This window comes from Vitis vinifera, chromosome 5 (assembly GCF_030704535.1).
Source record: "Vitis vinifera cultivar Pinot Noir 40024 chromosome 5, ASM3070453v1".
Taxonomy (NCBI): Eukaryota; Viridiplantae; Streptophyta; class Magnoliopsida; order Vitales; family Vitaceae; genus Vitis; species Vitis vinifera.
The window spans coordinates 6,941,268-6,956,987 of record NC_081809.1 but is presented as its reverse complement, the minus strand read 5'-3'; the positions used below and the strand labels follow the sequence as shown (position 1 = coordinate 6,956,987).

The following is a 15,720-nucleotide window of genomic DNA, read 5'->3' as shown; positions in this document are numbered from 1 at the left end:
TTTTGTTTTAAGAACAAAAAATTGATCTAAAAAACAGTTCCAACAAAATTTTTATTTAATTTATAATATAAATTATAAAATTGAAAAAAAAATATTTATTCCAACCAATTTATTAAATTAGTATAATTCATTGATGAGCTCTTGCCCCGACAAAAATAAAGTTGTAGTGTAGGAGGAGCTTTTCTGATTGTAGCGTTTCAGAATCCATTTTTGATGTTGCAGAAAAATGCTGCCTCTTCTTCCAGAAGCATTCTTCAAAAGAGTGATATCCCATATTCCCTATCCTCTTTATTTAAAAACCCACCTCAGAGATCTGGTTCCAATTCCAAATCTGAGAAAATTGGTACAAAAGCTAGTCTTTCACCATTCGAAAGGTACGTGAGAGATCAGTGTAGGTTTGGTATAATTAAGCTCAATGATGCCATCAAACTATTTGATAGGTCGCTATGCTCTGAACCTATGCCATGTACCGATACATTCAATCATCTACTAGCTTCGGTTGCCAAACTTGGATACTATTCCACCGTGTTTCCCATGTATAGGAAGATAAATGATGTGGGAATTCAACCAGATTTATATACGCTGAATATTTTGATTCATTGTTGTTGTAGTTTGCGTGCTGTGGGTTGTGGGTTTGGGGTGTTTGGTGGATTTCTGAAGAGGGGTTTTGAGCCTGATGCGGTCACGGTCACTACTTTGGTGAAAGGTGTGTGGATGGAGAATGGGATTCCGGATGCAGTTCAATTGTTTGATGAAATGACTGAGAAGGGGCTTTTCGGGGATGCGAAGACCTATGGAATTCTTATCAATGGTCTTTGTAAAGCTCGAAAGACGGGTCTCGCTATTAAGTTGCATGAGAAAATGAAGGGGAATTGCAAGGGTGACGTCTTCACATATGGCATGATCATTGATTCTCTTTGCAAAGATGGGATGACCACTGAGGCGCTGGATATGTTTTCGGAAATGATTGGTGCTGGCATTTTGCCGGATGTTGTTGTTTACAGTTCTTTGATGGATGGACTGTGTAGGTTTGGACGGTTGAAAGAAGCCTTAGAGTTTTTCAAGGAAATGGAGGGTCGAGGAATTTCTGCAGATGTGTATACGTACAACTCCCTGATTCATGGTTTGAGCAGAGCGGGCCTGTGGAAAGAAGTCACATGGTTTTTGAACCTAATGGTGGATCGTGGCTTTTCACCAGATGCCTTTACATTCACCATACTAATAGATGGTCTGTGCAAAGAGGGGAAGGTTGGAGAAGCTCAGCAGATACTTGAACTGATGCATCACAAAGGCAAGGAGCCTGACATATTGACATATAATACGCTCATGAATGGGCTATGTTTGGTGGGTCAGTTGGAAGATGCCACAAAGCTTTTTGAATCTCTGGCGGATAGAGGCATTAAGCTCAATGTATTCAGCTATAATATATTGATTAACGGGTACTGTAAGGACCAGAAGATAGATGAAGCATTTCGCCTTTTTGAAGAAATGCGTCCCAAGGGACTGAAGCCCAGCACCGTTACTTACAACACACTGATTGGAGCTCTATGCCAGTCAGGGAGAGTCAGAACTGCCCAAAAACTATTTGTGGAGATGCAAACTTGTGGCCAATTTCTGAAACTATCTACATATTGTGTTTTGTTGGATGGGCTCTGTAAGAATGGACACCTTGAGGAGGCAATAGATCTATTTCAGTCTATTAAGAAAACTGAACATAAACCAAATATTGAAGTTTTCAGCATACTTCTTGATGGGATGTGCAGAGCTGGTAAATTGGAGGAAGCATGGAAACAATTTGATGAAATCTCAAAGAACGGTTTGGAGCCTGATACTATAGCATATAATATATTGATCAACGGCCTCTGCAACAAAGGAATGTTATCAGAGGCTGTTAAATTGCTTTGGCAAATGGAAGAGAAGGGATGTTTACCAGACTCCATTACGTTCAATGTCATTATTCAAAATCTTCTTAAAGAAAATGAGATCCATGAAGCAATTCAGCTTCTTGAGGAGATGCGGAACAGAAACTTCTCACCTGATGAAGCAGTCACTTCAATGTTACTATGCCTTGCTTCATTTGATCCACAATGGCATGCAGCCCTTGTGTCACTTCCAAATGCTCTCCAAAAGGGGGTTGGATCAGTTCCTGTAAAAAGGAGAAAAACATGATGACAAAAGAATCTGGTCCAAGAAAGGTCGAGATCATATACTGTGGCTTCATCCAGTACATGAAATAAATTTTAATCCTTCATTAGTTACTCTTGCATAAATGCTATGGTAATTTTTTTACTGGAAAGTTCATGTACCATTTACTCATGTGACAGTGATGACTGGATATGAATAAGTTTTTGCATGTATTCCTCTCTAATGATCTCTTTTTCAACATCATCTCAAAAAAGTTGATAGAGGTGGTGATAACATCATCATTCTTGTATAATTGTATACATGAAATGAATCGATTGTATGAGCTATTGAGAATCATTCATCTGGTTTTGGAACTGCCCTTGATTAATCACTTAGAAGATATTCTAGACTCTCTCTCTGATTATTTGAAGATGAAGATTGAAGGATGAAAATCAAGATCATCTCATACTCAGTTTGTCTTGAATGAAGAATTGATCAAAAATCATCCCAATTTTTAGTTTTGTCTTGATTGAAGATCATCTATGAGGATTATGAGGATTTGAATGCTGAGAAGAATTTAGATTCAATTTTGAATATCTCAATTCCTGTTTTGCATTGATTGAAGAGTTGAATTGGATGCAGTTTTGCAGAGGATATCAGTTTCACTTTTGAAAATTTTAAGATGTCATTTGGTGATGAGGATGAGAGATTAGTGAGCTGGTTTACTTCATCTTAGTTTCAGCTTTGTTTTACATTGAAGATTAGCTTCATGCTCATTTATTGCAGATGAAGAGATGAATTGGATTTGGAATTTAGTTTAATTAAGGAAGGATTCAAAATTTTGGTTGCTGCCATGACACAATCAGATTGATTGAAATTAAGTTTGAAAATTTTGCAACATAATATAAATGGATTGATTGGTAAGACAGAAGATGACAAGTTACTTGACAAGAATTCAAATTGAGGTGGTTCAGGACCTTTTCAATTCGGTATCAGAATTGGGCCTACTTTTTCTTTTTTGCTAGCGTTCCTAAGCTTTTGACAAGTGGCATTTGAGCAGGTTCTCAGGTCTTGAGTTGAATTCAATCCAAAATTGCCTCAATTGCTGGATCATCATTCATCACCAAGTGATTGAAATTATAAATTTATGAAGAAATTTGGAAAGCTTTCTCAAGATGAAGATGAAAACTTTTAAGAACTTACATCAGGATTTTGAATAAAATTCAGTGAGTGATTGGACGTTTCAAAATTTTCTTAGTTATTGTTTCTAAAAATAGAAAATGACACTAACTTCCATATCAAACAGAAGAATTCTTTGAAATTTATCTTAAAATTTTTTTTAACTGTTTAAAATAATTGAAAAATAAAAATTACTTCAATAATTTTTATTTTTTAATTTAATAATTTATCAAACATTAAGAGCATGTTTGACCACATTTTATGTGATTCAGAAGAATCATTTGCATTCTTCTGCACAATTGTAAACTAACCTAATATGGCGGAATGTTGCTGGAGGACAATTTAACACCTTAAGATCCAACAGGTTCTTCGATTTAAATGAACAACTTGTTCATTTTAAGACTGTTTATCATATTCTAACACCTATAAGGAAAAACTCTAAGAGCTTCCAGCAACATATCACAGCAATCTGTAATCCAGATATCAGCTCTTGTAATAAGCTCCCACCTCAACCGAGAATTTGATGGGCTTGTGATATTAGCAACTGCTTAGGAGTTCATGAATTAAGTTCAGATTTTCAGTAGCCCAGTAAAGAAAGAAAAAACAAATAAATAAAAGAGCAGAGGGCAGGGGGAGGAGGAGGAGGTTTTAACATGATTGACTTTACACTAGGCAAGTGAGGTTCACCTGGGTGCAACTCTCTTTCGACCGCGAGGCCTACTTGTAGAAACATGCTTTGAAGTGCCTGTAAGATTCTTTGAGGATTCTTCCTCAATTGCTTCATTATCACTTTCATCGTCAAAACTCAAAGTTTTGTCAGTGGACTCATCCTCTTCTTGTGGCAATTTTCCAGTGGTTTCTTCTTTTGATATCTGGTCTCGAAGCTCTCTGAGTTTGGCTTTCTTTGAATTTAAGACCCCAAGAAACTAGGAGCATAAAAAGGCCAAGTCATTACAAATACTGGAAAGAAATTGAAGAAGATGATTAACTATTTTGGAGGGGTATATATGAATGGAACGCATCAAGTTCTTTCATTTTCTCTTTTAATAGTCAAACAAAAGGAAATTTGTTGAGTCAATGGTACACTCTTGCTCGAAGAAAGAAGCAGTGCTAAAACTACCATTGAAGTAATTATTGAAGAGATCACATGATATCCAAGAAGGTTTCGGGATTTTATGCTTCAAGATTCAGCTTTTTTTAATTTGTCTCACCAAGAACTACCTACGAATGAGAACAAAGAGGCTCCCTTCTATCATCTGATCTCCCAAGTCAAAGCTTCAAAATTTGAAAACATGAGTAGGACACCAAAAACTTCGAATCCCTTGCACCAAAATGAACCCTATGGATGAAGGGATCTTGAATCAATCTTCAAATCACAAGATTCACAACCACAGCATAACGGCTGTAATTAAACTCTTCTGATCTAAAGAAATCTAATTAACAGGTAAATGGGGTGGCCCCAAACTATGGTATCAAGTGGAGGTCATGCGAACTCCAAGGAATCTAATACACAAGGACATCAAAACTCAAAATCCAATATAAGGGAACCTCTTAACACTCTGAAAATTATTACTGTTTGCCTGATGTGAAACCATGAGTAGGGATTTCCTAAACTTGTGGCCATCACATTTCTTATCAAAAAGCAAAGAATCTACTGAAGCCTCACAAGAATTGTATCAATTGAACAGTACAGCCTACAATTGATTGAGAGACAGAAATAAGAATGGCTTCAACAGAAACATTGTTGATGGATGATTCTATGACAATCTATGTTGCAAGCTCCACTTATTTACAGATTAAGAGAAAACAATATCAAGCTCCATTTTTTTACAGATCAAGTGGCAAAGCAGCAATAAAGACAAATAAAATTAAGGCACACACCTTTGCATAGATCGCAGACTCAAATTCCGCCTTCTCGTTGTTGAATTTCTCACTTTGTGCTAAACATTTTTCAGCTTCCACTTTCAGCCTCTCAAATGATTGGGTCTTAATAACAACTTCCTCCTTTTTAAATCAAATAAATAAAAGAGTTATAAGCCCAATACAACTCCAGAATCATAGTAACTCGTATGAGCATGGCACTTAGAGAATGGAGTTTCAAATGTTGGATGGTTCACTAATATGTCTGTACAGATCTTTCTAAAACTTCTATTAAACCACAAGTAAAGAAAAATGGAAATCACAGAAATAGAGGACCACAACTCAGGCACGAGTGGCACAAATATTTAATGAATGCATAGTGATAAACGGGATTAAGATCTGCAATAACTTAAAGCTGTACTATTAGATCCATTTGATGTCAGGGTACCAAATAATATGTACATATAATTTGCTAAAATTACAACCAAGTTAACACCTAACATGCAAAGTTCTCACAAATGCAAATACAATTCCATTCAAATTTTTTATTTCAGCTTTTCTTATATGTATTCCTAGCCAAAATAGATTCTTAATCCTGTCAAATTTAAGTTAAAAATTACTATCTTCATAATGCTACTTAAGTAAGAAATGAAGGATACTTTGCTTCAATTTCACTCAGAACTAAAAGGGCTTGCATCACAACAGGATTCGATTGATATATCCTCTCACATAAGAATTCGTTTGCAAATTTTACGACCAACAATGGTGTGCACTATTCACATAAGTAAATACAACACTGGCCCATCACAAACTTGTATTCTCCAATCTCCAATCATCATTATGTCTATCTCAAATGGGCAATTTTCCTCACCCTTCACCTAGGAAATTGCATAAGGCTATTCAGTGAATCCTCTCCACCACAAGACAACATCTTTAAACATGATGATCAAAATCCTAAACGCATCATATATTCCCACAACAAATTCAGAATTGACAGCCACTAAGTAAATTTTGCTTTCTGAAATTAACTGCAGCTTACAAGGAGAATACAATGACTAAATGCATACTACCTATACATCCAATCTATTACATAACATCCACAATGAATGAAACAGTGGCAAACACACAATCTTCAGAACGAAGCTAAAAAGCAATTAAACAATCAAATACCATATCAGGAATTTGACTCTTACACTTAGTCGAATGTTAGCATTCATAAGAAAATCCAGGACTCCGGCGGTAGTGCTCCTAGAGTCAGGTGAGAGTCCACATTTCCACCGCCATTCTAGCTTAGTCCCTTCCTTCTCAAATGTCCATGACAACTGCAAAACACAACTCTCTCTTACGCAGCTTGTTTTATATGGTTTATCAAAATTTTCCATAATTAGTAATAGAAATGCAGTGTTGACCATCCAAAATTGAATTTTTTTTTTTTGAACACATATCATTTTCCCACGTTTTCTCAACGACCGAACAGATATTAAAAAAAAAATTGCAACTTACTCTTCTGTGGCCGTCACCGGCGTCGGAGAACCCGTAAACCGAACCGGGCTGCTGAAACCCTAGGAACCGCTCTGCCAAGGCGATGTAATCAGAAACGGGTTGATCCCACTGGGCGGCTCGCTCTCGGACCTCGTCTTCCGATGCTGCAAATTCCAAAAAGATAAATAAATGAGGAAATTGGAGGTGAAATTCGGGGAAGGAAAGAGGCAGTGAGGGGTATATTAGGGATACCGTTACAGAGCCAGGCGTGGAGGCCGTCGGTGATAGAGAGGTGGAAGTGGGAAGGAAACCAGGTGGCCTTGATGAAGATGGGTTCCGATTGGTTGGGAATTTGAAGCTTCAGGCATGAGTGTCTGGGTGTCGGCTCCATTGATTCGGGTTGGGGTTATCGGCTTCCACTTGATACGATGCGTGCAGGGGAAGACTCCATTGTCAAGGGTTCCCGCCTGCTCAATATACCAAATCACCTTCCCTCCGTTTCTCTTTTTTATTCACGTTTCGTTCTCTCTTCTCAAATATTGACTATGCTTTACCCCTTTCATCACATTTCAAACTAAACATTTTATCTCCTAAATTCAAGTTAAAAAATAAATAAATAAATAAATACTGATTGTTTTTTTATTTTTAACATCAGAAATATAAACTATAATATTAGTCATACTTTAAAAAATAATAATTTATACTTTCAAAATTTGTTTAAAAAATTATAAGATAAATTAATATTTTCAACATAAAAATTATTATATTTTAAATACAAGTTACTAGTGTTTTCTACTTTTAAAATATATGAGTTACTATATTTTATAGGAAGACTCTTACCATTTTCTAAATTCTAAAATACAAAATAGAACTTTAACAATAAGAAAATAATAGTGATTTTATATAAGATGTGTTAGAAAATTAATTAATCTAATTTAAGGTAATCACCATAAAGAGGGTGTGAATAAGGTTATGATCGCTTTTTATTAATTTAAATTATGTGAATGTAAGAGATAATTATATGCAAATATATAGTAAATATAATAAAAAAACAATTACATGTAAATTAAAAATATTAGGAAAGAGAGAATGCAAACATAATATTTTTATAATGATTTGAGGTAACCCAAACTACATCCATTTTCTTCTAACTTCAATTTCAAACTTGAGATTTCATTAATCCAAAGCTTCTAAATTAAACCTTTAGACAATACAATTAGATTATGATTCCTATTAACTCTCTTAAACTTTTGATTCCAAACACCTTTTACGATCCTTAATAAACACCTCACTCTTGAACAATCCCTTAAGTAATATCGTACAATTAAGAATTCTTAAGTGATAATTCACATTTGGATTTTTCTTTTCAAAGATTTACAAATAAAGATAAGAAATATTCTCACAAATCCTAGTATAAAATTTAGGCTAGAATGATATAAGATAAACTAGGATTGAGTGACACAATAATGATATGCAAGTTTTAGAACAAAATGAATTTAAAAACACTCTTCCAAGGCTTAAATATATTCAAAAAAAGTTTAGAAAAATTGAGTTATTAAAAATAATGAAGGTTAGAGTCTTTAAATATGGAAGAAAGCTCAAATTAATCGTTAGCTATATCAAAGGCCTTTCTCGGTCGAGATCCAATTCGATCGATTGACTAGTCGTTAGGCATTTAATGTTTAGCATGTGACTATTAAGGTTCGACTAGAAAAAGGGTGCTCTCAATCGAGAAAGAGTTTCCCTCGATTAGGAAAGGATTTCTCTCAATCAAGAAAACAACCCTTCTAAAAGAGAGAGAAAATTTTGCACCCCTTAACCGATCCTTGATTGGGAAAGGGTAATCCAACCGATTGAGCCAATTCAATCCACCCTTAATTGATTAAGCCCTTTTATTTATTAATAACTATCTTTTTCAATTCAAAACCTTTTAAACGAGTTTTAAGTAGTATTTAGTAGCCCAATCCAAAGAACTTATTCATTATATCTTGTGTAATATATCATAATTACCAAAATACCTTTATGCACAAAAGTAAACCAAGAACTAATTTAATCATCATAAACCACATCATAATGATATATGAACTCAAAACAGGGACCATTGAGACCCATAAGAGTATCGACTCCCTTAAAATCTAATTTTGAAGTTGATTCAACATTCCACTAAAGAGAATCAATTGTACTCTAATCAAGGAGGAAAAAATAGAAAAAAATCGACGAAATATCGCCGATATATTGCCTGTCGACGGGGGGCGAAACGACAAATGGAGGAGATAAGTCGGCCGGGCGATTTTTCGCCAAAAATCGCCAAAAAATCGGCGATATATCGGTGACACAGGATAAATCGGCAATTTTTTGATAAAATCGCCTGAGAATCCCGTGTGTCGCCGATTTATCGGTGATATATCGCCGATTTTTTGGCGATTTTTGGCGAAAAATCGCCCCTCTCTCTCCAGCGTGATCTGACGGCCCAGATCACGCCCGTGTTGATCCAACGCCCAGATTTGAATCCCAACGTTAACAAAGAGATCCAACGGCCAGATTGCTTCCAAATTGTGATCCAACGGCCAAAATTAATTTTAAACGGTAACTTAAGGTTCCAACGGCTATTTTGGCCCAAATTTCATCTATAAATAGCCAATTTTGCATCAATTTCATCCATCTTTGCTTTGATTCTTCATTTGCTCTCTTATTACTCCAATTTTTTCCAAGATTGCTCAATTATTCAATCATTTTAAGGTATGTTTGTTTGAAATTATAATTAATTTTGTTTGCAATAATTAATTCATGTATTTTTAATTAATTAGTATGTTTACATTCAATTGTAATTATTTTGTATATTTTTATTGAATTAATTTAGGTTATGATATATTTATTTTAGATGATTATTTGTGATTTAAATTCGTATTTAGAATTACATTAAACTAATTAACTTAGCTAAATTGTTTAATTAATTTAATTAACATAGTAAATTATGTAATTAATTTAATTAACATGGTTAATTATGGAATATTAAATATGCTCAATTTTTTATATTATCGCGATTTATTTTCATATTCAATTATGATTAATTTCAATATTTAGTAAATTTGTCATAAAATTATATTTAGATTTTAAAAATTAACTTAGGTAATTTATTTAATTAGTTAAATTAACATGAACTACTATATATGAAATATTAAATATGCTCAATTTTTTATATTATCGTGATTTATTTTCATATTCAATTATGATTAATTTCAATATTTAGTAAATTTGTCATAAAATTACATTTAGATTTTAAAAATTAACTTAGGTAATTTATTTAATTAGTTTAATTAACATAGATTTAAATTTAAGTGCATTTTTCTTGCAATAGATTTAGCATGGCTAGTGAAGGTGGTTCTGCCGTGCCAGGGCGAGATCCGGCTTGGAAGTATTGTTTACAAATTGAGGGTAATCGAAATGGAACAATTTGTAATTTTTGTGGGTTGGTAATGAAAAGTGGAGGCATCACACGATTCAAGTCTCATTTAATGCATAAGGACCCGCATAACAACACCAAAAAGTGTCCAAGAGTGCCACCCGAAGTGAAAGAAGAGATACGATTGTTGGTGCATGACAAACAAAAAGCAAAAGCAAAGAAAAATGCTGATATTGAAGAAATTCGTAGTCAATTACGTGGCACAATGGGGACGGATCATACACATTTGGTAAACGAAGATGATGATGATGAAGATGCTGAGGATGAAGATGTGTATATGTATCCGACAGATATGCACCCAGATGAGCGAGATGCATATCGATCTGCAGTTTGTGCCTCGAAAGCATCTAATTGGGAACGTGAACAACATGAGAATATTGTAGGAAGCAAACGCAAATCGGGAGAGTCTTCTATTGGTATATCGTCGACAATGCGAAAATCACAGAGTATGCAACATTCGCATCATTCACCCCCTATTGCCCCTTCGCTTTACAAGTCTTCTGTAGCAAAACAAAAAAATATCAAAGATATATTCAAGGGTGGTGCAATTAAAGAAACGATGGGACGCTTAATTAGCAAATTCTTCATTTATGAGAGTGTCGCACCCGCAAAAGCAAAGTCTCATCACTTCAAGAATATGATTATTGGTGCACAACAAGCAGGTAATTACTAATTTATCAAATGTTATATTGTGTTATACTTTTAATAAGTATAGTATTTTGTGACATGTTTTACATATGAAGTGCAGGAATGGGAATCGAACCTCCATCTCCATATGAAATAAATAACAAATACTTGGAAATGGAGTACAAAGAAATGGAAGCTTATGTGAACCAACAAAGGGAAAAATGAAAGACATATGGGTGCACAATAATGTCAGATGGATGGACAGGGCCCACGAAATTAAGTATTATTAATTTCATGGTTTATTCTAAAGGGACCACGGTGTTCCTTAAGTCAGTCGATGCATCGAACTATATCAAAGACCACAAGTATATATATGAGCTTTTGAAGACTATTATCAAAGAAGTCGGTAAGGAAAATGTGGTCCAAATTGTCACAGATAATGGGTCGGCATTCATGAAAGCAGGGAAACAATTGATGAAGAAGTATAACTTATATTGGACTCCGTGTGCGGCACACTACATCGACTTAATCTTTGAAGACATCGGTAAAAGACCCAATGTTATCGAGGTGATAAATAATGCTCGCAAGATAACTAACTTCATTTACAATCATGGTTGGTTACTAGCACAAATGAGAAAGTATTGTGGTGGAGACATTGTTCGACCAAGAGTTACAAGATTTGCTACCAATTATATTGCTATTGACAATCTTCTAAAAAAAAGGGTTGATTTGAAAAAATTGTTTATGAGTGATGAATGGGCACAACACAAACTCAGTCGAACAAAACTTGGACGAGAATTGGAGCAATTATTGTTTGACCATATGTATTGGGACAGATTGACAAATATAGTTTCATTATATGAGTCATTATACGTGGTGCTTCGACTTGTGGATTCTGAAGTTGTTCCCACAATACCATTTGTGTACGAGCTTATGCACGTGATGAAAGAGAACCTTATTCGTCAAGGAGCTGGAGATTGGATGTTCAAAATAATACAAGATCGTTGGCAGAAAACACTAAAACATCCACTTCATGCAGTAGGTACTTAAATACTATATATCTTTATAAGTTTTTACTTTGTATTTAAGTTTCTTTAAAAAAAAAAAATATCAACTCTACTAAATTTTATTGTAGCATACTTCTTGAATCCAAGATTTCAATATAGGCGTGGAGTTGGTAGTGATCCGGAACTACTTCAAGCTGTCCATGATGTTTTTGCAAAATTAGATCCAACTACTGAATCGCTTGGTCAATTTGGAAATGAAGTGAGTAAAAAATTGTTATTTTTGTCAATAAAACAATAATTTCATTCATCAATTTATTTGAATGTTTACTAACAAATTAAATGTTGAATACATAGCTTGTACTTTTTTGATATGCAAAAAGAGGATTCGGTGATCGAGCGGCAATTGCATCAAGGTCAACCATGGTGCCCGGTGAGTCTTTATAGGAAAAAATTGATTATTATTATTGTAAGTTCACCACATAAGTATTTATATGATTATCAAATTCGTTGCAGCTGAATGTGGTTTATGTATGGGAATCAAACACCTACATTGAGAAAGTTAGCCATCAAAGTTCTCTCACAAACTGCGTCATCTTCTGCATGTGAGAGAAATTGGAGCACGTTTGCTCTCATCCACACAAAGCAACGAAATCGTTTGGCTTACCCTCGATTGGAGCAATTAGTGTTTTGTTACTATAATATGAGGCTAAAGTTACGCGATATGGAGGCAGAAAATGATTGAGTTGCTGAAAAAGATTACCTTGATCTTCTTGACATTTCAGCCGAGGTGGGTGAGGAAGAAGATAATGAGTTGTTCCAGTGGGTTAGGCATATACACTTAGATGACAAAGTTGGAAATCCTGATCCACGAATTGCCGCTCATGCTCGAGAATTTGGAGTTAATGTTGAACGTGTGTTGTCCGAAGAAGTTCACTTTGAAAGTTTTAGCAAAGATACTGATGATTCCCTTCATACGACATATTCCCACCAAGAGATTGACTCCACAAGTGCTGGCCATAATAGTAAACCTAGTGCTGCAGGTACTTCTGCTTCTGGTTACGATGGTTCAAGAGGTGGAACTGATGATGGAGGTGATAATGGGGGAGGAGATATTGATGAACGTCGACATAGTCAATATCCAATCAGCCAATTTACTTGTGAAAATGATTTCACACACTGCACACAGGATGAAGACCATGGCTCTAGAAGAGCTGGTCCAGGCATAGGAGCTATTGGGAGGCCTTATAGAGGAAGAGAACGAATGATGGAACCATATAACGAGGAGTTACTTTCAGGGAGTTTTGAATCTATGAGTATAGGGACTCAATTTAGTGACTCCTCGAATGAGGCTAGCGTCTACCCTCCTCATGTGATGAGTTATGGTCAACCTTCAAGTTCAACAGATGAAGAGTATGGTATGTCGCATTATTCCCCTTCCAGACAAATGCCATACCAAATTCCATATCTGATGGAAAAAGGATTTGGCATTAACACATGGGTGAACTTTGAGTATCCTATCCATGTAGAAGCAATAGGCAGGACTCAAGAGATATATGCATGGCATGTTAGAATTTATAACCAATATTATCGAGGCTCATTGACTTGGTACCAATATTGTCTCCAACAGCAAGCCGGGGTTCCTTTATCTATCAATCCCATTGAACCACATCAAAACTCATTTTGGTACTAAAGGGACATTGCAATGTAATGTGTACAACTTATTGTTATTTAATGAAATGAAGTATTTGATGTGACTTTATAATGAGAACAATTACGAAATTAACATTTCTTATAGATCGACATGATATAATTACATCTAATATCGCAAATTATATCATATATATATATCAAAATTTTCAATAAAACAATTTTAAAATGTCTATTATACTTCTAATTATATTATTATGAGGTTTTTCTTGCATTTCCATGAGTTTTTAACAATTTTAAGCCTACCAATAATATCCGCCGATATATCTCCGATATATCCAAAAATATTTCCGATATATCCATAAAATCGAATTACCGATATATCCGTGATTACCGATATTTTCATCCTTGACTCTAATACCTTATGTAAACAATAACATGACATAGTTTCATATCTATGACTTATTATTCACTACATGCAGACTACACATAAATTGGTATCCGTATAATAAAGTAGTGTTATCACCTATCAAGATTGCATTTTCAATCCTTGAGTTACAAATGTCATTTATTATGTGATCAACTGACATACTATAACTCAAATGAGCATATGTCAAATTTTCACTAAAGAAAATGTTATAATCATAGTATCCGAGATCATCCAGGGAGACACATTGTTTCAATCCATGAAATATCATAGTGCCTTTATTGAGAATACCTATTATCACCAACTTCTATCAATAGTGACTTAATCCATAAGGATATATGACTACCTTATGGTCTTACCCGTGGGTCAAAACTTCCTATTGACTTTGACACAAACTCAATATCTTCTCAAGATTGAAAAGTTAATGCATTATAGTAACTTGGTAAATCATAAGGATATATGACTACCTTATGGTCTCACCCATGAGTCAAAACTTCTTATTGACTTTGGCACGAACTTAATATCTTCTTAAGATTAAGAGTTCATGCATTATAATAGTTTGGTAAATCATAATAATTGATAATCTTACGTCATGATTTAACGTAGATTATATCTAGTGTATATTGTATACATTGGTGTACTTATCATGGGAAAACCATCTCGACGACCTAAATAAGTTATCTCTCTAATTAAGAGGTAGTGTACTACAGTTTTAGATGAATTATCCAAATTTATGAACAACTTATCACTCTGTAAGGAACCCATGATTTGGATATTCTATGCAACTCTTAATACATTTCAGTCATGTACAATGCAAGTGATATTGGGAGTATATGCTCAAATAACCAATTAATGTAAAAAATGATAAAAGGCAACCAAAAAACATAAATAAATAAATCTACAAATGAATATTTATTTGTCATATGATGTCATATTTTTTAGAACTCAATCCCAATACTCTTTTCTCTCTCTCTCTCCCATCCTTTCTTTTTTTTTTTTTTTCTTTTTCTTTTTCTTTTGTTTATTTTCTCTTTACACCCAAGGCCTATTGCATCACACCACCTATCGATCGATTATCGGTCAATCATCATCAGCCAGTGGACCACCACCCAACTTTCCACTATCCTCTCATTTCACCACTTTCTCTCTCTCTCTCTCTCTCCCTTTCATTTTTTTTTTCTTTTCTTATCACATCACCACTAACTTGCCACCACCAGTCCAATGACACCTATCTCACCTTCTCACACAACTACCGGATTTCCTCATCTTTGAACTCCAAGAACAAGGTAAAAACCTTTAATTTTTTAATTTTCAGATATTGGGTTTTGTTTATGGGTTTTACATATCAGGTTTGGATTTGTTTGCATAATTTGTGATTTAGGCTTGGTTTATTTTAAGATTCAAGCTTACATTTTGATTCAGACATGTGTTTGGGCCTAATTGAATTCATTTGGCTTGAGCTTCATTTGGGCCTTATTGATTTGGGTTGTTGCTTGGTAATGGGTCTTATGTATTTTTTATTTGGGATATTGATTTTTTTTTTCCTTCATATTTTTAACAAACTGGTTTTTTTAATAAATCCTTCACCTCTTTTTTTTCTTTTAAAAAACTATTTCTAAAAAATAAATCCATATAGTCATTTTCTTAAAATATAAAACCCTTTTTTGTTTAGTTTATAAAATAAAACCTTTTTTTTTTTCATAAAATTAAAATATTCCATTTTAATAAATTGCAAAATATTTCTCTTATAAAACTTAAAACAACTGCCTTTTTAATAAAATTTAAATTGATGAAATCCTTTTCTTATTTTATTTTACCTTATTTTCAAAAATTACATTTTTAATAAAGTAAAATTTTTTTTTTTTAACTCTGAAATAACAATAAAACTTAAACCTTTTTTCACT

At 34.1% G+C, this 15,720-nt stretch overlaps 2 protein-coding genes across 3 annotated transcripts; one reads left to right on the top strand and one right to left on the bottom strand.

Moving 5' to 3' along the window:
• Window positions 1-134: 134 nt before the first annotated feature.
• Window positions 135-2,481, top strand: LOC104879278 (pentatricopeptide repeat-containing protein At3g22470, mitochondrial). The gene is made up of 2 exons (XM_059736887.1): window positions 135-374; window positions 612-2,481. Exons 1-2 carry the CDS (start codon window positions 214-216, stop codon window positions 2,167-2,169), a joined length of 1,719 nt encoding a protein of 572 aa, XP_059592870.1. The 5' UTR covers window positions 135-213; the 3' UTR covers window positions 2,170-2,481.
• Window positions 1,910-7,173, bottom strand: LOC100252901 (DNA repair protein XRCC4). Of its 2 annotated transcripts, none has more exons than XM_002284352.5 (6): window positions 6,898-7,172; window positions 6,667-6,809; window positions 6,357-6,485; window positions 5,185-5,307; window positions 3,991-4,229; window positions 1,910-2,146 (listed from the first exon to the last, which is right to left on the bottom strand). In XM_002284352.5, the coding sequence occupies exons 1-6, from the start codon at window positions 7,034-7,036 to the stop codon at window positions 2,140-2,142; spliced, it is 780 nt and encodes a 259-aa protein (XP_002284388.2). In that variant the 5' UTR covers window positions 7,037-7,172; the 3' UTR covers window positions 1,910-2,139. The 2 variants fall into 2 exon arrangements, with proteins under 2 accessions (XP_002284388.2, XP_010650008.1); XM_010651706.3 differs by lacking the exon at window positions 1,910-2,146 and adding an exon at window positions 3,787-3,847 and having other exon boundaries at window positions 6,898-7,173.
• Between the last annotated feature and the right edge of the window lie 8,547 nt (window positions 7,174-15,720).

What these genes read in the sequence shown, in the direction of transcription:
- LOC104879278 (XM_059736887.1), top strand. Translation starts at nt 214, where the DNA reads ATGTTGCAGAAAAATGCTGCCTCTTCTTCCAGAAGCATTCTTCAAAAG. An exon ending in AGTCTTTCACCATTCGAAAG is followed by an intron (nt 375 to 611) that starts GTACGTGAGAGA and finishes TTGTTGTTGTAG; the next exon opens with TTTGCGTGCTGTGGGTTGTG.
- LOC100252901 (XM_010651706.3), bottom strand. Translation starts at nt 7,036, where the DNA reads ATGGAGCCGACACCCAGACACTCATGCCTGAAGCTTCAAATTCCCAAC. An exon ending in CCACGCCTGGCTCTGTAACG is followed by an intron (nt 6,810 to 6,897) that starts GTATCCCTAATA and finishes TGGAATTTGCAG; the next exon opens with CATCGGAAGACGAGGTCCGA. An exon ending in AGTCTGCGATCTATGCAAAG is followed by an intron (nt 4,230 to 5,184) that starts GTGTGTGCCTTA and finishes TTATGCTCCTAG; the next exon opens with TTTCTTGGGGTCTTAAATTC.